Raw genomic sequence first — 21,564 nt, forward strand, 5'->3', positions numbered from 1 at the left:
AAAAAAACCTGTGTCCTTTTTGTTTCTTTTAGTTTTTTGTTTTGTCTCTCTAAATAAAGATATGGCACGACTCGCCATTTCGTTCATTGTTATTTTCGTCTTATTCACCATCTCTCACGCTCGCTTTATTGTACCGGACCAGGCCGTCACCTCTGAAGAAATCGTGGCCGGATTACCCGAATCCGACTCTACAACGACAAACGTTATCCTTCTCCCTAATGAGAAACCCGACTCTGAACCCGCCAAAACAGTTGATTCTAAGCACGACGTTGATGATGCCTCCGAAGCCGACCCCGACTTGGTTTCCGTTCCGTTGACGATAATCAGTTTCCGTCCTGTAAAAGGTCACTTCCCCAGGCATCCGTTGATTCCGTTCCGTAATGGACATGACTGCCGTTACCATAGAAGGTTCAGGCCTTTGAACTCGAGGTTCCAGCGCAAGCGCTATGTTTCTTACGGTAACGGTATGGCACTGTCGGACGAGAGATCTCGTTCCGACCCGGAGTCAATCAGACTTGGTCACCAGATGCGGGGGAGATGGACCAGGTTTCCCGATAATGGCGCCGAGTCGAAGGAGCACGTAGACTTTAGGAAGGTTCGTCCTTATAACCACGAGCATGAACAAGATCATGACAACAACGATCACCACCCGCACCACCACTACCAACATCACCGTCGCCATCATCGCCGAGGAGAGGAAGATGAAAGGCGCGAGAGTGAGGAGAATGATGGGGGGTTCATTAAGAGGTTTCGCAAGTTTTTGATTAATTTTTGAAGGTATCAATATCATGCACGTTATTTAATCAAAGTGATGCATCAACTCTGTAATTCCCTTGGGTAATTTTCACTTTCTGGTTTATTTGGCCTGGCTGTCTTTACACTACTTGATTATTGGCTGTGAATAATAGTGCATCCTTTGGTGATGAACAATATGGTATTTCCTTTTAAAACATACTGCATTATAGGACTCCATTTATGATAACATTTTTTTTTTTGTTTCATGAATACAAAATTGTTTAGTAATGTCTAAATTATATTAGTTTATAGCTGTTTTATATCTTTTATGTAAAAAATAGGAAAATATAAGCTCATAATATTTAAACATTATTCCTTACCAAAACCCTATTTATTACCTTATAATTTTGTTTTTCATCTGCATTTTAACCCACAACATCCGAATTTGGAAGTTTAGCCCGAGGGAGTGATTTTAAGTATAAAAAAAATCCATAAAATTAAAATTTAAAGGAGTAGTTACATTTTTAGTGTTTAATTATTTATTAAAAATTAAAAAACTTGAATACCCTTTGTTTTAATATTGTCATTTCAATCTAAGATTACCAACTCAGTCAAATTAGATTAGATACCCTAATTTCAAATTAAGATATAAATAAATTTCTAGATGAGTAAATTAAGATCATGTACCAACATACAGTATATCCCCCATAACTGAATGGCTCATACATGAAAAGCTATAAAATTTCCATTGTGCAAAGATATTTACAACTAGATACCAATACAATACCGCATTATTCACCATAGAATAAGCCACAAAGAAAATTTCTGAAATGTTTCTTCATTTAAGAAATCTGTAGGCCGAAGGTGTAGCTTAATTGTCAGCTACTATCAACACAACACACCTAATTATAATGTTCTAGTAAGAAGAAGATGCATGAAGTATTAAGAAAATAGGAGTTGACTCTAACCCAAGGTAGCCCGAACTGTCTACTCAGCTTCTAATAATAACATTTCTTCACTCATCACACACAACAACCTTGATGCTGCTAAGAGGGACCCAGATTATTCACATTATTTTGATTGGCTCAGTGCGATCCTGAACAGCCAAACGCTCTGAAACATCAGCCAATGACTTGAGGTTGCACTTGATCAGTGCCTCAACGAAGTAGCATGTTTCGTCCTTGGTGTTCCCATCCGGTACATCCACCACAAAAGACTCGATCACCAACGTTCCTGGTCTGCCATCAATGACCTCAGGATGGACTGTAACAATGGATGAGTAGTTCTGCCAATTTACATAGCATACAGGAAATTTTGCAGTTTCATGAAATTAGATTATAAGTGATGAGGAAGATCAATAAAGAATTGGGACAATAGAATGCTCATAAATCAAATATGAAAGGAAAAGGAGGCAGAATAATACATCTCGGAACTGAAAACTAACACCGTCCTCAGCGACATGATAAACAGTGTTGCTTGCCCACGTATGTGTACAAACCAAAAATGTTCTATGTACATATGCAAAGAAGGGATCCAGGTCATATGTGCTAGTAGCTCAAGAAAACAGAAATAGTTGGGACAGAAGGAAGGCTACAAAAGCACATGTTCCCCTGCTTAAATTCAGCAGAAAGACATTTGACAAGTCATTTTGTAGGGATATATATTTCCTTCTAGTTTCAGAACTCTCATTTCCTATTCTGCAAGGCTACGTTCCCTCTCAAACATGACAAAATTCTTCTAAAATGCTTGACGAATTTGACCATTCAAACAATGATTTGACAATTCATGCTGAAGTGACGGAGTCTTTATCCGATGACTGGTTACAAAAAGTTAGCGCATTCAATGGTCCACCTTGCAAGTTGCAAGTGACCATATCCAAAACCTTGTTACATTTAATTTAAGCATTATTACATAATTCAACAGAAAATCATCACATCATATAATAAGAAAGAAATAAAGGTTAGGTTACTTAGGTTTAGATGAATACTTATCTCGGTCAAGATTATATGTTGAAAAACTAAAAATTTATTGGAATTCGAAGGGCATGCATTTACAACTATTGTGTAGTGCGTAACTAATTCAACCAAGTAGAAAATTCATACCTTCAACCTGTGATCTCCTCCGACAATTGTCATGCTCAAGATGTGCTCATCATCATCTAGATACTCTAACCTTTCAGTGCTAGTTGTCGCCGGCAAACCTGACTTAACATTTACTTCTCTAACACTTCCAACCTGAAGGTCCCCCTGCACAACACACCTGCTAACAAATGGTTTGTACTTCTGGGGTTGGTCAAACCTCCTTACTAATGACCAAACCTGATAGATCGAAAACAAATAATCATTCATTAAGGCACAAAACATAACCAAGTTTGCCTTCAATCAAGCAAACTAAAAAAATACCTGAAACTAATCATTTGTACCTACCCAAGGTTTAGATTGGGTATGGGATATCAAATTAAACTCATTCAATCCAAATTTATCGGTATTTGAAGATGATAATGAGATATAAGAACCCCTAAGCACTAGATACCCTTTCCACACTTAAGGAAAATGCAAGTCTAAAGAAAATCTTATGTTCCATTTACGTTCAAAGCAAGCACATACCAAGTAATAATGAAAGAAAACAGCAATTTACAGAGTAATTTCTACTAATAAAAATTTATTAATGTTTCATATAGCTGAAGGATGTGTTTAGCTTCAATTGATAATGTTTAATATCACATAATCTAGCTTAATTTTTAAGTGACATTCAAAATTCTAAAATCCCAATTTCAGTATCGATTTCCTCATATATCCAAACCACATGCAATGAAAAAAAGTTAAAGAGAAAAATCCCCAAAATAAAACGTCGCCTGAAAATTAAGCTAAGCTTCTTAAATTAGCGTCTAAAACGAAAATTCACTGAATTAAACGAAAATTGTCCCCAGATCTATGTACGGATCTAGCACCAAATAGGAACCCAATCGATTCTATTAGAAAAAGAAAATATAATTGAAATTTACAAAAAAAAAATTAAAAAAAGCATACCAGGTGAACAGGAGCTTTGATGTGTTTAACGAGCGAAGAGCTGCACTGATTTTCTTTAACCTCGAGTTTGTGGTACCTCTTGATGAACTCTTCTTCCATCTTACTAAACCCGTTCCCGTTCATGGTGACATGATCATCGGTCACCATCGAAGTAACCTTAGCAAAAACCGTGGCCCGAGGAAGAGAAGAGGAAAAAGCCGGTCCAAAAGCTGACGCCGGGTGTTAGCGGGTCCGGGTACGGTTATCGGAGAGTCCTAGAAAGGTCCGACACGAAACGCCATCGCCAGGTCCTGATTGCCTCTTTCTCATCTCATCGCCTGGAATAATTAATTAAAAATAATGGGAGAAAAAAAAAATGAAACGCCGTGGTTTTTTTTTCTTTTTAATATATTTTTTGAAATAAACAAAATTTTTTGGCTATTATTTGTTTATTCGTACTTTCCATGGTGATTACTGACTAGTAGCAGGAATTTTGATTTTGCCCAGGCTGTTTTTTTGATAGGTCCAAGGATTTTTTGGACTGATGCAGTGAAATTGAAAACGACGGCGTACTTAAGCCTTCTGGCTTGTTGCTATTGGGCCAAATTTTCAGGCCCAGTTTCCCGCCAAAGGATCTATTTATTTGCCCTAATCCTTTTTCTTTCCCGCCATCTTATTCTCTTCCCTGCGAACTTTCTCTGCTATGAAATTGGGATATTGAACGAGAAATTAGGGTTCATTTTGAAGCGAAGATGACGAAAGAGGAAGCTGACAACGGAAGAGATGACATGGTGATTGATGTACCTGGGCAAGCAAATGCTGTGCCTGATGGATTTAACGCTAACTATCTCAGAATCTACTATGGTCAGAATTCTCATTTTCCTCATATAGATTTTTCGTCCTATCGCTTGAATGATGGAAAATTTCTTTTATTCTAGCAGCTGTGATTCAAATGTGAAACTAATTTTATGGCAGGAAAGCTATTTCCTCATGCTGACATGTTCAAGTGGATGTCTTACGGAAATGGTAACTCAAATCTCTTCTTCCTTTTCGTATATATGGCCCTGCAAACATGCGCTTGTTTCTGCGCTTTCGTGTTTTTCTCCATGTATTGATTTATATCGTGATATTGCTATCTGCAGATGGCAAGCATCCCGGTTGTGACAAATCCTACTTTGGAAGAAGGGAGTTTTCTTTCACGCTAGAAAATGACATTTATATCCGATTCCAGTCTTTCAACAGTGTTACGGAACTGGAAAATTCCATCAAAGAAAAATGTCCATTCAAGATAGATATCGGGCCTGTCTATAGCGTTGATGTAAGATATTTTTCAATTTTATTCTTTTTAAGGAGCCTTCGAATTGTCATTCAGTGAGCTATGAATTAAAGCTGCTCATATTAGTTGTTTTATTAGTTATTCTTGTTAGCTGTTTTATTAGTTGTTAATGATGTATTGTCTGTAATGCAGCCTGCCAAGAGGCATGCTTATGCGCAAAGTGGCGACAATGTTTTCACTCCAGTTGAGAGAGAATTGGTTTTTGATATTGTAAGCTACTTCGTTTCCGGAAAACCAAGCATTTCACCCTACTTTTCAAACTGAATGCATGTATCGGCCATGTTATTTGACTCATTGGAGTCATCTTAATTATTTTCGCAGGATATAAGTGATTATGATGATGTTAGATACTGCTGCACGGGAGCAGATGTTTGTTTGGAATGCTGGCCTCTAATGACAATTGCGATTAAAGTGATTGATACTTCTCTCAGAGGTAAAACTGATATATGCTGGAGTTTGAAAGGTTTTAGGCCTTAGGTGGCTTTACTAAACTGACCTAGATCAGAAAATATTCTAATCAGACCTGAGTTCTTACGCCATCAATTAACTTCGAGTTCTAATAATGTATAGATGACTTTGGCTTTAATCATATTCTATGGGTATATAGTGGTCGTCGTGGTGTGCATTGCTGGGTTTGTGATGGAAAAGCCAGAAGGTAATGCAGTAACAGTTGAAATCTTCACATTTTTTCTGCCTTTACCTGTATTATTACATAAAGAAATTAATTTTGCTCTCATAAATTCCACAGGCTGACTAATGAACAAAGGGCGGCTATTGCTGATTATTTCCATGTATACAAGGTGGTTAGCTAGTGCTGTGAAAGACAACTGGATTTTGCTTTGTTTTTCAATACCAAGAAACCAATAACTTTGTACCTTGTTCAGGGCAATGAAAATAGTCAGAAAAAGATATCTTTACCTGGTCTTGTTCTTCATCCTTTCTTGGCGTAAGTGGTATTGTATTTTGTTTTTAATTTTCTTATTCTGGGCCTACATTCTTCTTCACTAAGGCATATTCTGGCTCTGCAGGAGATCCTATACCGAAGTCCTGAAGGGTTTTTTTGAGGCCAAACTGCTTCCAAACCAAAATTTACTTGCATCTGAGGAGAGATATGAGAAGATCCTAGAAATGATTCCTGATGCATGTAAAATATGTAGTCTCTTCGATGGCTAGCTCTGTCATTTACCTTAGCAGTTGCTGATGTTTGTACATTCTATCTTTGCAGCTGTTGCTTCTGAGCTTAGGAGGAGGTGGCAGGAGAATAAGCGAGCTTCCATGTCAAAAGATGACATTAATATTGTTAGGTGGGAGCAACTAAAATCTATCCTGCAATCGGGTAAACAAAAGGTATGAATTGGTAAGCTCAAAATCAGTGTTAAGTACCTAATGGGCACTAACAGTGAGTTATTAAGTCTCGAAATCCTATAATCTCTTTGACGGCCAAAATCAGTGTTAAGTGCCTAATTGGTGAATTCAACACTTAATGCACTTTTGTCAGTTGTAAGATTTGAATTTTGTTTTTAGATTAATTACTCTAATAGTGATGCTAAAATATACCATATTGGGATCAGTTTCCTATGTGTAAAAGATATAATTGCCATCATCAATTGATTATGGCCATAAAAGAGGTCATAGGATTTTGAGACTTAAGATTGGTAATAGAAAGTTTTATAGGCCGTCAAGTGAGTTCTTGACATGTTAAAGTGTTTACAATAAAGGGGGTGAGTCCACTGCCTGTTAGAAACAAGATTATCCAGCCCTCAACACTATCATTTTGTCATCCACAATCAAAGTGCATTTCTGAGAAAATCAACAATAAATGAGTTGGATCAAGTAATAAATCTTTGCTCTGGCAATCAATTACAATTTGATTGTTTTCTTGGAAAAGTTCTAACTCGTTAGAAACACATTTCTCAAAAAAAATAAAATTCACACATATGTCTTCTGTTTTACTTAGAGGGAGAATTACTGTATTTCCATCTTTTTAATTCTTTTGTATGATTCATCTTTTCCAGATGCAAGGACTACGGAGATGTGTTGAAGAGATTGTCTTTTCATATACGTACCCTAGGCTTGATATGGAGGTCTGCAACAGTATTACTCTGTTTGGTTTTGTTTTAATTTTTTTGGGTTTGTTTTCTTTCAACAAAAATAGGTATTCATCTCAGAAATACATCCACCTCCATTTCATACATTAGTATATATAAATTACATTTTTGAAACCAAGAAGTTTTTATATATAAAATTATCTATAAGTGACCTATCATAGGCAACTACTTATTTGTGTATCAGGTGTCGAGGCACATGAACCATTTACTGAAGGCACCATTCTGTGTACATCCAAAAACAGGTTAGTGTTGAAAAGTGTATTCTATACCAGTTGCTATGAATTTGAAGATTGGCCTGAAATCGTAGGTGGGTGCCTAAAAGTGTGACGTGGGTTCTAGTTTAAGAACCAAGACATTTAAACCTAAAGGCTAAAGCACTACAATGATAGCTTTCAAAACCAGAAGTATTTCAGTAGCTGTATTTATGCTATGAAGCCTTGAATGCGTACTTTGATTGGACTTTTTTCTTAATTGCTAGTTGACTTTTTATCAATATCACATCATAGGGAATATCTTCCTGTTCCGATTTTCAGGAAATGTAGGAAGGAACTTCATTTTAGTAGTCTCAAGTGTTTTTCAACTTTTTTCCCCTCTAGGTCGTGTTTGTGTTCCAATTGACCCAAACAATTGTGATGAGTTTGATCCAACCACAGTGCCGACCCTATCCCAGGTATCTGTGCTAGCAACTTTCAAATTCTTATCTGCAGGATTCTTCTGGTGAAGGTTTCCAAATCCATATTTAATTGTTTGTTAGAACTTCAACTAAGAATTATGCTACATTCTGACACTGTAAATTGTAAATCATGAATTCTAGCTGTATAGCTCTTACTCCTTTGTATAGATATGGGCCCATAATTCTTGTGATGTATTTACCTGGCAGCTTCTGGAAGAACTGAACAGGGGAGGACTAAGACAAGATGCTGAGAATGGTATGTTTATTCTTGCAATATTATTTATTCTTGTGATGCTTAGATTCCTATAAGTTTAGTTATTTGCCTGGAAATAGAAGATGAAGACCAGGAAAAGTTACTGAATCTGAAGAAGTTGCACTTCTGTAAACATGTTCTATCTTTGGTTGTGCCTCTGATCTCTTTGACATGACACATAATCATGGTTGATTTTGTCAGCCATCAAAAGATTTAAGAGCTAAATAGGGTCACAAACTGATGCGATTGGTATTTTATGTACTGATATCATTGGCTTTGTTTGATGGCAGAATGGGATAGAACCTCTCTTGGAGAGTCCGTCGCGTTTTTCAGAACATCATTTGTACAGCCTCTGCTAAAATCTTGCAAGGAGGGGATAGAAAATTCTTACAATGCAAAGCTACAGCAGTCCAAGAATGACCTCAGTTGGTAATGTTTTCTAACCAGTATCATCTAAGAATCCGGTCATCTTTTGATGTATAATTATATGAATTTGTATTATGTTCCATGTATGCTTTTATGCTATTCAAAACATGATGCGATAATATATTTAATTAATGCCAGGAGCCATGTTTCATTGAAAGTGCTTCTAAAGCGAACGAAACCGACCTTTCCATCTCTTCAACTCATTCATCAGATTCCCTCTATGAAGTGGTTTTGATGTATACCTACTAGTCTGTCTTTACTAATTGAAAACCTAACCTACAAAGGCTTTGTTTAAGGGTTAAGCTAAAAAACGAATTTATTGGTGAAGAGAAAACCTGAGACCTGACAATATTCTAATCATCTTTCTTATCCCTTATTAAGTCATGCCATTGTGCAGTCGTACTCAGTACAACTATCTGGTCTAAATCATTAGTCATCTATCTTTTTTATAAATGATGTAGAGGTGACTGAGGACCACAATTTCTTTCTCGTGGCTTACCCACCATTGGCCAAGAAAGAGCATGCGTGGCTGATTCTACTTACAGGATATGAGACTGATCTGAAAACAATTTGTACAAAATAATTGCATCAATATAAGTCTCTTAGTACTAGAAGAGCAGTAAATAAGGATATTTATTTTCTGCTACTTGCAAAATTTTAGAAAGAGTCGTTTACAATTCATCTCCTAAATCTAATGCCTTTCATACTAAAACAAAGGCCAAAGTAACCGTTCCTTGACAAAAATACTACTAAATCCTAAACACATTGATGAGATGCTAATTAGCAAGAATCTCCCATAGTAATTCAGCATCAAAAGATGGCATTCTTGCAAGTGAACAGTCTTCAAAGTTTGGTCCCCCTGCCATCATCATTGTAGAATCATTTGAGACAGACGACGGTGAATTCATACATCTCCGAAACCCATCCTCAGATACTGTAGGTGGTGACAACAATCCGTTGCTTAAATTGTCACTAAAAGCCAACGATGAGGATGATGAACATGGTTCTATTACCTTCACATCATTCTTTGCTTCAGGAGAAGCAGCAGGACGATCAGAGTTGCCTTTCTTGGCATTCTTTTTAGCTCTCTCTCTTTTCACCTTTTGACAAATGGCTTGAATCTTAGCATCCACCGCATTTTTCAAAGCGTTCAACCTAGCACAATCCCCCAAACCCAACTTTGCTGGGTCCTTCAGATTCGGGAAATTCAACCTCGCATATTCCCCTCTGAGCTTATACGCCGCACGATCGTATGCATAAGCTGCCGTCTCGGGCGTTTCGTAAGTGCCTAACCAGACCCGCACTCTGTTTTGTGGGAGCCGAATTTCGGCCACCCATTTACCCCACTGTCTCTGCCTCACGCCCCTGTACAGCTTCGTCTTTTGAGGACTGACGCAGTTGCTCGTCGATGCGGTGTTTTGGCTCTTTCGAAGCTGATCCGCTACGGAGTTGCGTGAAAATGAAGCGTTTCCTTGACAGAATTTTAGAAGGAGATCTCTCTGCCGAAGATAAACTGAAGAGCCTAATGGCTCATAAACAGAGTTGGTGCCGACAGCAGCTATTGATGGCTCGCAACGAGAGAAGATTGAATCTAAGGTATTTGAGCCTCCTGACAATATCAGCTGTGATACCGAATTCCCAATATTCGCACCATCGTTGAATCCATATGGATGATTGATTTCTTGCATTGCTTCTCCTTGATCCGTTGTATTCTGATTCAAAACAGAGGGAAAAATAAAATTCGATAAAGGAAACAGGGTTTGCCCAAAAAAACTGTCCCTTTTCCTACCAGAAGAAAATGGAATTAAAAGGAGAAGCCAGCCCAAAGTACTAAAATAATTATAAAGAAACGGAGAAAATATTTTAGAAAAGAAAAAAAAGATGCCAGGAATTTATGTTTAATGCTTGCTGAAACCTCTGAGTGTGGTTCCAGGTTCAGCTTTGGTGAACTTATAGCTGCACAGTAAAGCAAAAAGGTTAGCCAGATTTTTCTAGCTTCCAAGTATGAATCCCAGACGCAGTCCAAGTTAATGGGATTATATAAAAGGTAATATGTAATCCCTTAATATTTCTCAAAATTTGCCTATTGTTAAAAATATATATTATAAATTAACTAAATGATATATTTCTATTAAGTTTTAAAATTAAATAAAAATATTTATAGTAAGATAACATTTTTTTCCTATTGAATATATTTAATATTTGTTTTTGAAATACATATATAACTCGAAATATGATATTTTTAAGTTAAATATATTATTAAAGTTTGTTGAGAGTAATAATAAAGAGTTAGATACCTTTTAAGTAATGCTTGAGTATGAATTTTATAGATGAAAAATTAATTCTCAATTATAAATTTAATCTAAGACATTTATTAATTTAATTTTGGGAGCGTGAATGGCAATTATTTATGTAAATTGAATTTTGTGGACAAATTAAGACCAAGGAAGGACTTGGTTTGTCAAACAAAAGGTTGATCGTTGAAGTTGAAGTTGAGGAAGAAGAGTAGTGAAAGAGTGAGTTCACACATACAAGACAAGCCTCGAATTGAATGAGAGATGCAGTTATCTAGGCGTAGGTCCCAGCAACTTTGTTCCATTACATCTAGAAAGCCACTTTTTGGTTTTATTACAAAAAAAAGCATAGTCAGCTTATCTTCTTTAACAACCATAGACTTTCTTGGCCATCTTATTATGACTTTCTTTCTCAAAACTTTATATTTTAAACTGAAACCTAAATATTCAGACTTCAACAAAACATCACATCAATTAAAAAGAGATGCATATAAAACCAATTTCTTCATAATTAAAATTCAATCCATTAAATAAATTGAGCCAAACGATTAGTTCAATCTAGTCCAAACAATAATGTATAAAACTTATTTACGAGGGTCTAATTGAGCCAAGCTAAATCTATACAATACAAACTCAACTCGAAAATTATGGCTTAATACTCAACTCGAACTTGACCAAATATTAATTTATAAGTTCAAACTTAACTCGAGACATAATTGAGCTACTCAAGCTCAAGGTCTATTAAACTCATTTATTAATTTTTATATTCAAGCTCAATTAAGCTCGAGCGCATTCATATTAAAATCTTTCTATACGATAAAAGTAAAAATATAATTTTATAATATAAAAATATATTAAAATGAAAATATTGATTAAACTCACAAACTGCTTGAATTGAGTATTATGGTGCTCAAATTTAGCTCAACCATCAGCTCGAGGTTAATCTAATAATTATCGAATTCAAATCAAATTTTTTTTCAAGTCAAACTTGAATAATTTGTAAATATCAATTTTCATTTACTCCTACTATATATTTTTCTCTTATTATTTTTACTACAACTTTTTTATCATTACAAGAAAAAAATTAATATGTTTTATCAATTAATTATTAGTATAACAATTTTGTTATTAACTCTTTAATTAACGCCTAAGCTCGGATTCAAACCACAATCCCAACTCTAGCCGTCCTCTATAAAGCAAATTATTGGGTTTAGCTCAATCCATTTTAGTTTATTTCCCCTTACCAACCCTATCTTTTATATTGTTCTTTTCATTAATTGTTGTTCTGTCCCTTAGCTCCCAATCCATTAATGAATTTCCAACAGTATATTATTTGGCTGGAAAGTGCTTACCTGTCTTTCCATTTTAACAGTGAAAAAATTATGAGTTAATTGCACCAGACATCCTCAAATTATAACACCCATTCTAAATTAGTCTCTAAACTTCAAAACATTCTAATTACATCTCAAACTATTGATGCTATATCAATAAGGTCATTTCATTATTGAAACCATTAAATGACACATAAATCTTATGTGACATAATTTAAAATAAAAATTTTAAAATAAAATGTTGTCGCATAACTTTTAAAATTTAAAATTGAAAATAAAGTACAACGAAAAAAGAGAGAGAGAGAGAGTGGACAAGTTTCTGTAAAAGCTTTAAAAACCTCATAACGAAGTTTTTTACGATATTCATTTTTCTTTAATCTTTTTATTTTAAATTATGTCATATAAGATCTAATGTTTTATTTAATTGTTAAGTTAACAATTTTAATAACGGAAGGATCTTATTGATATAACACGATAATTTGAGGATGTAATTAGAACATATTGAAGCTTAAAGACTAATTTGAAATGAAAGTCATAATTTAAGATACTTGATGCAATTAACTCAAAAACTATATATGTTACTAAAATTTTACAATATACAGTTAGTATCACACCCAAATAAGCATATTTTTTTTATTGAAATTGGTACGTATTGGTACAGTCGATGTAGGTTGAAATTTTTACTGGTGTAAAATGAGAATTATTTTTATTTTCTATCGAAAGAATATACACGTTCGATATAATTAAAATTAGTGTTAAACTAATTACGTTACCTTAAAGATGTTGCTTGTGATTAAGTACATAATTACTTAAAAGTTTTCATCAATAAATACCAAATCAACCGATTAATTTACCAAAATTTAAAAATAATAATAATAATTGATATGTAAATCATAACAATCAAAAGAAAAGGAGTTACAAATACTTCATTGTATTTGAAATAAAACCCTTAAAATAACCAATCAAACGAAAACATATTTAAAGCTTGACCTTTCGATGAAAGTCATATTGAAAAAAATGTCTTAACCTTAGGAAGTAATGATCAAGAACCTAAATGTAATAGATTTTAGTCATTGGGATCAGCAGTTAAAATAGATCTTTTGAACTAGTGCATTGGGATCAGACATTGATAATATTGTACTTAGTAGTTCTACGAAGTTTGATATATATATATATATATATATATATATATATATATATATATTAATAATTTCATTATAAATTTTGATCATATTTATTCTTTTTAACACAAAGTTTAAAACTATTCATAGCCCTTCCCCTTCGTAAATAGTAGGATAATGTGCTTCAGCACACTCGAATCTACATCCTCTTGCATTAACAACAACACCCATATCAATTGAGCTAAACTGAAAAAATAAAATTAAATTCAACATAAATAGTCATTCTTGGATCATTCATTCGTAATAGTCTAAAAAGAAAATTGTTTATGTAACAATTTGGCCCTTAAACTCTATTTATTTTTTTCACTTTAATACTTAATTTTTTTGGTCTCATTTTAGTATTTGAATTGTTATTTTTGTTTCAATTTACTCCTAATAAATAAAAGTTGTAAAAAAAGTGATAGATGGAACGTGTCGAGCACGAGTAATTTTGAGAGTAAAATAAGATGAATATAATAGTTCAAGTACTAAAATGAGAAAAAAAAGTATTAAAGTAAAAAATAGATATTCAAAGATCAAAATGAAACAAAAGAAAACCCAAAATTATTAGTTGAAATAATCTACTAATTTACTCTCAGATTTTAAGCATAATATATATTATGGATTTTTTAGGATATTTTGTATGTTCATTTTATAGTCCATATTCGGAGTTTGTGGTTGTTCCTTAAAGGCTAATTTAAGGGGTTAGCAAGGGGCCCGGCCGCCCTAAATTTTATGAAATTTCCTTTAAGGCCCTTTAGGTTTTAAAATTTTTTATTTTGATATTATAATTAGTGTCTAAAAAAAGACAAATTTGTGTTTGGCCCCCCAAAGTTTTCAAAGGTGTCTTTAATTTGATTTCTTTTATATAATTTTAAATTTTTATGATAAATTTAGTAACATTTCTAGTTTAACTTGGTAAACTAATACAAAATAATATTTAAATATTAATTTGGTAAAAGCAAAGTTCAATGATTGTAATATCTAAGTATAAATGATATCTAAATATTAATTAGGTAAAAATAAAGTTAAATAATTATAATATGTAATACAAATTGAGAATTTAACTTATTTTTCTTAAATTTTGTAACCAATATTATCCCAAATTTAAAAATACATTGTTCAAAGTAGACCTGTCTCATCAAAAATACCTTGTTAAAAATAGACGCAGCCCATATATTTTATGAAAATATCTTGTCTTCACCCTACTACCCTCTCAATAATGTCACCTCCAAAGTTCAAATCGTCTTCTACCATTAAAAGTGTAATGCGCCTTGTCACTACACTCAACAATTATTAATAAATATATATTATAGATTTTAATTTAAGGGTTTAAGCATAAAAATAAAAGTTTGGTGCACATAAGAATCAAGAGTAACAAAAGGGATCTATTTTTTTCTGATTTTTACGAGTTTATAACTATAAATCAAAATATATTTAAATATAAATTAAAATAAATTTTAAAAGAACTTATATATATATATATATATATGATATTTACATATAATAAAATTTAAATTTAAAATATTAAATTTAAAAATATCAAACTTACCATTTCAACTAAAATAATATTAGGTAAAACTTTTTATCCTTTAACACAAGCATAAACAAATCTCAAAAATGACTGCAAGGTAGTTAGTATCTCCCGATGGATGCACTATTGACAAAATATTTTTAAAAATTATTTAATATATGTATATACAAATATTTCTACATATCAATATAATGATATTAAATAAATTTTAAATATAAAATATTTATATACCAATCAATATACAATATTTTAATCGATAATATCGAAATTAAGAAGAACAAATCGGTGCAATCAATATAAATTGAAATTTTAATTAGTACACACTAATTTATTATGAAAATTGTGTGTACCAACCGAAGGACGGAAACAAATTACATTGTTACAATGTGAAAGAAGTAGAGTATTTTACACAAATTTGTCCACCGAGGAAGCAATCAACCTGTTAAATTATCCACATAAAAAAAAAAATCAACAGGGCGGTAGATGCATCATCACTTTCCACCATGCACTTTCCACCATGCAAAAATAATCTCTTTTCATGGAAGTAGAAGGTTGTGTCGAGACGCAATATGTAATAGTTATGGAAATTGTAATAAATGCTTTTTTATTTTTCAAGAAATTTACATCAATTGAATTTAACCCAAATTCTGCCTTACGAGAAAAACAAAAAAAACCTCTTTGATTGAATGAGGTTAATAAACCTTTTCTTGATGGTTTCCAATCAACATCAATGTGGGTATGGAGCATTAATCACGCCATCTATGATCAGATTAATTTCTAGAATTTTACCTCATATGATAATGGTTCAAATAATATTGTGATTTATCCCTATGGTATTTGCGTATTACTGGTCTTCAACTTCAGATTTGCTCCCATGCAAGCCCTCAAGTGTATCAATCATTATATAAAGAATTTATTATTATGAATATTAAATTAAATAATTAATTTTAAATCAAATTAATCCATTAAAATATAAATTTGAAACATCAAAATTTCATATACTTCCTTGAGCTGAAACCTTGCCTATAAAACATATTATTATCAATATAATCATTCTTGGTAGGTTGTAAGATAATTACAAGTAACAAAAATGTCGGTAAAAGCTGTAGCTAAAAGACAGCGAAAATGTGACATCGCCATCGTTGGAAATGGAAAAGGCAACTGAAGGTTTCAAAAAGTTGAGTTTTGGCATTATTTGAACTCGGTCGCATTTACACAGCAATGCGACTTCAACACAGCCAGAGTGGTCCTACACTTCATCTGCACCGCTCTTCACCACCCAACACGTATCGCCTTCTCATTCACTCACCGCCTCTAAACAAGATAATTTTAAAAAGAAAACAAATTCCAGTGTCTCGCCATTTCATTATACTTTTTTTTAAAAAATAAAATGACTGTTAGTTTGTTTGTTTTAAAAAATAATTTTGCAAGTGAATATTTAATCATAGTTTTAATAATTTTTTTCAATTTTACACAATTTTAATTAATATAATAATAAAATTAGCTTTTAAAATTTAAACATCTTATCTATAATTCTAAATATTATCTAATTTATTTTTGAATTTTTAGATTTTTTGATTTTTTTTAAAACTAGAACTAAATTAATGAAATATATGAATAATGAGGACTTAATTTATTACTACATAGATCAAAATCACGTATAATTGATAGAAATATTAATTGTTTCGATCAATTGTTATTAATTATTCACTTTTAAAATTGTCAAGAATTAAGTTACTCTGATCTTTTTAAAGGGATGAGTTTGTTCAATATTAAAATTGAGAAGTACCGGAAATATGTTTTTACACATTTTAAAAAAATAAGCAGGGACTGTTTTGTTAATGACAATTTTAATCTCAAAGGATTAGCAAACATATATACTTCTACATTTGCAGGTAGACGTGAATCATAGCAACGAACAATAAGGCAGTTTAGGTTAGCGAAAAAAGATGATAATATTATTAACGTGGATTAAGTAAGAACCGGGCCGTGACTACTTAAAGAAAAGATGATTTTTGTTCATAGTTAGAGTATGGAGAAGAAAGGAGTTATGACGAAAATGGAATCAAAATGGAGAGTTCCAACAGAGCAACAACCCCTTTTAAGAGTCTTTAAAAATGTATACTAAGAGATTCTTTTCGAGTCGGATTTCGTGTCAGTTTATAATATATTCTACAATAACTTTTATTTTTATCGAAAAAAGATAAACTTTTTTGTTATTGCTGGTTGAGGACTCTATAGGACGACGAAATGCAGTTCAGCCGAGATAAAATGAGTTTCACACATGAAAGGTTCTTAAGCTTCAAAACCATAAAAACAGGTAGTCTATTATAAGCTTAGATGTGAAAACACAACAAAGAAAGCACACGTCGGGGCCTTTCGCAAAGCATGTCCACCGCCATTTTGACACTAAGGTGCCTTCTATTTGATTTTAAAGTCAATTCTGTTGATAAGTGTTTAATTATGTGTTGGTTCATGTATTTTAATTTAATTAATTTTAATTTTTATAATATTTAATTTTTAAATCCTCACTTAAATTTATTAGGTTAAATTCTACTTGTTATACCCCCACTCACGTTAAGACATATTGTAAGTCAATAAGACACTTGTATAATAAAAGGTCACCTACAAGCTCACCCTTCTGGGATGGCTACTCGAGCAATGGATGAACTAATTCATTGGGAACATGAAGTCGTTGGTTACCAAACATCACAGGATTCAACTGTTTTATCTTATCAGACTCAAAATGAATGACAGAATCTGTCCCGTCACAGACATTCCACCCACATGCCTCCTAATGATAGCTAAATGGCAAGTCCAACACGTCAGTACCATCTTACACAGAACCCATGTCTATAAATACCTCCGAGAATGATGAAGAAAGGATCGACCCTTTAAGAATACTAAGCCTAGACTCTATTAACACTCTTTCAGTCCTCAACCTTTACGTTATCTTCATCACCACTCTTTATAACCTTCAACTCTCCGCCTCAACTAGGTGGACCGGTCTCCATAGTAGCCACTCTTCCCTCTTCTGTCCTCCTCCCTTGTTGTACACTCTATTAACATTGTTAATAGTCCTTATGCTTTCTTAATTTTGAAACTTTAATCTTGACTCAAATTATGTTATTACTCCTTCAATTATGAGGAAATGACGTACTTTCTTGTGGGTTTTATGTGGAAATAGCAAATTACTATAGTATTATATGTGTGATATTATGTTCAATGCACTAAATTTTGAAAATAGTAAAATTTAACTTGAAATTTTAAAAAAAGTACAAATTAAAATAATCAAATTTGAGTATGAATTATGAATAGTACTGAAAATATGGTCAGTATTGTTGATATAATGATACAACAAGGAGGAGTGGTAGTTGCTGTGAAGGCCGATTCACCCAATCGGATGGAGAGCTAGAGGTAGTGGAGACTAGTGGTAGCGAGAGTGCTAAGGTTGAGAATTGAAGGTATGCTGACGGAGTATCGACTTCGTATCTAAGGGGAGGTGATCCTTTTTTCATCGTTCATTGGGGTATTTATAGGCGAAGATCCCGTGTAAAGTGATATTAACGAGTTGGACTTGTCATCTAGCCATTTTAAGGAACACGTGGGGTGGATGTTTATGATTTGATAGATCCTGTCATTCACTCTAACTTAATGGTATATTGTAGTTGAGCCCACATGGTGTTTGGTGATAAAAAAACCTCACGTTCCCAATGAAAGCTTAGGGACCTGGATGATGGATGGCTCATACTTGCCCAGATGGTCATTCTGAAAGGGAGGCTGGTGGGTAACCTCTTAGATTATAGCAACTAGCTTACTATTTTGGTATCCGTTTAGCTTGTCATGTGTCCTAACACAAATGGGGGTATAACAATATCCCCCATTTGAGTCAAGTGGGATGGTTATAAAGTGGCCTTCCTTGAGAAATGATAACATCCCTTTAGATACCAAGTCAATACTCTATCAACATACATTTAGCTCTCAAACTTAGTATTCTTGTCACCACTAATCTTCACTACCTCCAATTCTCTACCTTAACTGGTGAAACGATCTTCACAGTAGTTACCACTCTCTTTTTTGTACCTCTTCTTTATTATATCATTTTATTATCAAATATAGTAACAAATATTGATCTCTCTTTATCGTTACTATTGCTGGTTGGTTACATGGAAAAGATGATGATAGCATATCATTTTGACCGCCTCAATTTTAGGTTACGTAAATTAAATAAATACATGTCAAGTATATTTTATCCTATTTGGAAGAATATTTGCCAAAGTCTTTTGCTTCTAGGCTGTTCGGTTTTGGTTTTAATGGGGCAGCACATGGACTGCGTTGGACGAAAGCTTCAGACCTTGGGTTGGGCCACAATGGATAAAATTACATTGGAAATAAAGATGGGCTAAACGAGCTTGAATTTGATTATTCCATTGCAATTCCAAGCATGAACTCCGTATATTTGTCGATCTCTAGACGAGGAAATTCTGATTAGACTCCAACCCAACGTCATTAAACTTAACTTTATCATTAAATTATTTAATCATTCATTAGACTACTGAATTCTTTTAAGTCTAGTTAACGAGTTTTAAGTAAGGATTCGACAATCAATATGATAGATCAGTATTTATCGATAAGTAAAATAACATACTTTAGATCCAAGTTGATTTGACAGTCAGTATAGAAGAACGAAGAAAAAAATTATTTAAATTTTGGTTCGCAAATTCATGACGTTTAAAATTGTTTCTTAAAAGAAATGAACTTAAAAAAAAAAAGAATTAGAACTTTTGATTGGTATGTTGCTGCTAGAGCTGGTCATGGGCCGGGCGGCCCGTCCCGAAGGCCCGCAGAAAAAATGGGAGGATTTGGGTAAAAATATAAGCCCGAAAAATAGGCTTGGGCAAAAAAAAGAGGCCCGTTTAGAAAACGAGCCAGACCTCGGGTAAGATTTTTTTGGCCCGGGCCCGAGCTCCACCCGGTCCAGCCGAATTATATATTAATATTTTTTATTTTATTTTTAATCATTTTAAACTTTTAATATAACTATTTTTATTATATTGTCAATTTGTGTATTGTTTTAATAATTATTTTAATATTATTTTATTTTTTAATATTTGTTTTATGTTTTTAAATATATTTGATTTATTATATTTTTAAAATTTTTATTTAATAAAATAAGCAAAAAAATTAATATGGGTCGGGCAGGGCCGGGCTCGAGCTTAGCAATTCTATTTTGAGCCCGGGCCTAGTAGACGGACCTAAAATTTTATCTGAGTCTGGCCCGACCCGGCCCATGATCACCTCTAGTTGCTGCAAACAATAACAAATTTTAATAGTATAATAACTTAAATCAATATTTTAAATAATTCAATAACTAAAATATAAAATTATAAATAATTTAATAATCTTGAGCTTAATTTACCTTAATAATTTTGCTTCTAGACTGATTTCAATCACCTAAAAATTAATTTTCCTTTTTTTTTTTAATGAAAATTTACCGAGTGTTTTGACATATTGCCACACGGACTCTAATTCCGGGTGCTTTACAATTGCTAACGAGTTTAAGCGGTGAATGGAAAGGGTTGGCCCAGTTTTAGGAGTTTGCCAACCTTCGTCTTGCATCGACGCAAATTACCTTGATAAAAGTATTACAGTGTTTGTCTTCTCTTCTTTCCCAATGTTTGGTAGTCATTTTGGGTCTCATTAAGTACGGAATCAAATTAGGTCCAACTGGTAGATGAAGGATAAGCACTCTCGGCTTCCACAACATTTTAACTTGAAAACTTGGTTAAGAGACATAAGCTTGCTTCCCGTCTTTTCTTTCCCCCAATTTTACTGGCATTCAACTACTAAGTTAACTATACATTATAAATAAGGAAATTAGAAAATATTTAAATAAAAACTGTTTGTAGGTCAAATTTTGTTATAAGTCTTTTTACTAGCCTTTTTAAGTTGTGGTATTGGCTAGAATTTTAGTTATTGTACTTTATCAATTTTTAAAATTTTAATCTTGATTCAAATAATAATAGTGAAATTTGTTAATTTAAATTCTATTATTGGTCTTGTAAGTTGTGAATTTAGTCTAATTTAATTAGTTTTAGTATGATGTTTTTTAAAATTTGAAATTTTAGCCACAATTTAAACGGTAGCCGTTAACTCCATTATTTAAAATCACGTAACTTTTTCTGTGAGCATTATATGAAAATAGCAAACTAACATAGTATTTTATAAATGTGATAATATATTTGGCACATACAATTTTGGAAACATCAGAATTTAAAAGCTACTATTTTGTCAAGACTAAAATCTCAAGTTTTGCAAACTACAAGGATGAGAATGACAAAATTAAAGTATAGATTAAAACCACAACTTATACCATAGCACTTCTCTGTAATATCCGCCTATATAATAATATTTTATTATAATAGTCAAGTTTGTTATATGAACCGATTTTTTATAATAATTATTCACATATATATCACTACAACAATTAGAAAATACCAAATATCCAATATCTTAAATTTTATTAAAATTAGTATTGTTAAGTGAAATAAAACTACAAATTTTAAAGAAAATATACTCACTTAATACCTCAATAAATCATTAAAAAAGTGTGTTCACTTTCAACTAATCTTTTGCCAAAAATTCACTTATTGGTGTAGATTGAAATAGATTCATTAATTGCATAGCCATGATTAAGAACAAAGTT

The 21,564-nt window shown here is 32.8% G+C and overlaps 3 protein-coding genes across 4 annotated transcripts; 1 reads left to right on the forward strand and 2 right to left on the reverse strand.

The window, feature by feature from the left end:
• Window positions 1-1,458: 1,458 nt before the first annotated feature.
• On the reverse strand, window positions 1,459-4,281 carry LOC108453133 (abscisic acid receptor PYL8-like). Its single transcript, XM_017751070.2, has 3 exons — window positions 3,765-4,281; window positions 2,838-3,053; window positions 1,459-2,020 (listed from the first exon to the last, which is right to left on the reverse strand). The coding sequence occupies exons 1-3, from the start codon at window positions 3,909-3,911 to the stop codon at window positions 1,802-1,804; spliced, it is 582 nt and encodes a 193-aa protein (XP_017606559.1). The 5' UTR covers window positions 3,912-4,281; the 3' UTR covers window positions 1,459-1,801.
• Window positions 4,251-8,696, forward strand: LOC108453131 (uncharacterized). Of its 2 annotated transcripts, XM_017751067.2 has the most exons (15): window positions 4,251-4,607; window positions 4,719-4,769; window positions 4,886-5,061; window positions 5,212-5,289; window positions 5,401-5,512; window positions 5,650-5,734; window positions 5,828-5,879; window positions 5,964-6,025; window positions 6,108-6,223; window positions 6,305-6,426; window positions 7,095-7,163; window positions 7,372-7,429; window positions 7,784-7,857; window positions 8,068-8,116; window positions 8,404-8,696. In XM_017751067.2, the coding sequence occupies exons 1-15, from the start codon at window positions 4,496-4,498 to the stop codon at window positions 8,544-8,546; spliced, it is 1,359 nt and encodes a 452-aa protein (XP_017606556.1). In that variant the 5' UTR covers window positions 4,251-4,495; the 3' UTR covers window positions 8,547-8,696. The 2 variants fall into 2 exon arrangements, with proteins under 2 accessions (XP_017606556.1, XP_017606557.1); XM_017751068.2 differs by lacking the exon at window positions 7,784-7,857 and having other exon boundaries at window positions 4,385-4,607; window positions 8,404-8,538.
• A 449-nt stretch (window positions 8,697-9,145) lies between these two features.
• On the reverse strand, window positions 9,146-10,598 carry LOC108476842 (ethylene-responsive transcription factor ERF061-like). The gene is made up of 2 exons (XM_053022729.1): window positions 10,455-10,598; window positions 9,146-10,251 (listed from the first exon to the last, which is right to left on the reverse strand). Exon 2 carries the CDS (start codon window positions 10,225-10,227, stop codon window positions 9,316-9,318), a length of 912 nt encoding a protein of 303 aa, XP_052878689.1. The 5' UTR covers window positions 10,228-10,251; window positions 10,455-10,598; the 3' UTR covers window positions 9,146-9,315.
• Window positions 10,599-21,564: the final 10,966 nt, after the last annotated feature.

The sequence above is a fragment of the Gossypium arboreum genome, chromosome 12, assembly GCF_025698485.1.
Source record: "Gossypium arboreum isolate Shixiya-1 chromosome 12, ASM2569848v2, whole genome shotgun sequence".
Classification (NCBI taxonomy): Eukaryota; Viridiplantae; Streptophyta; class Magnoliopsida; order Malvales; family Malvaceae; genus Gossypium; species Gossypium arboreum.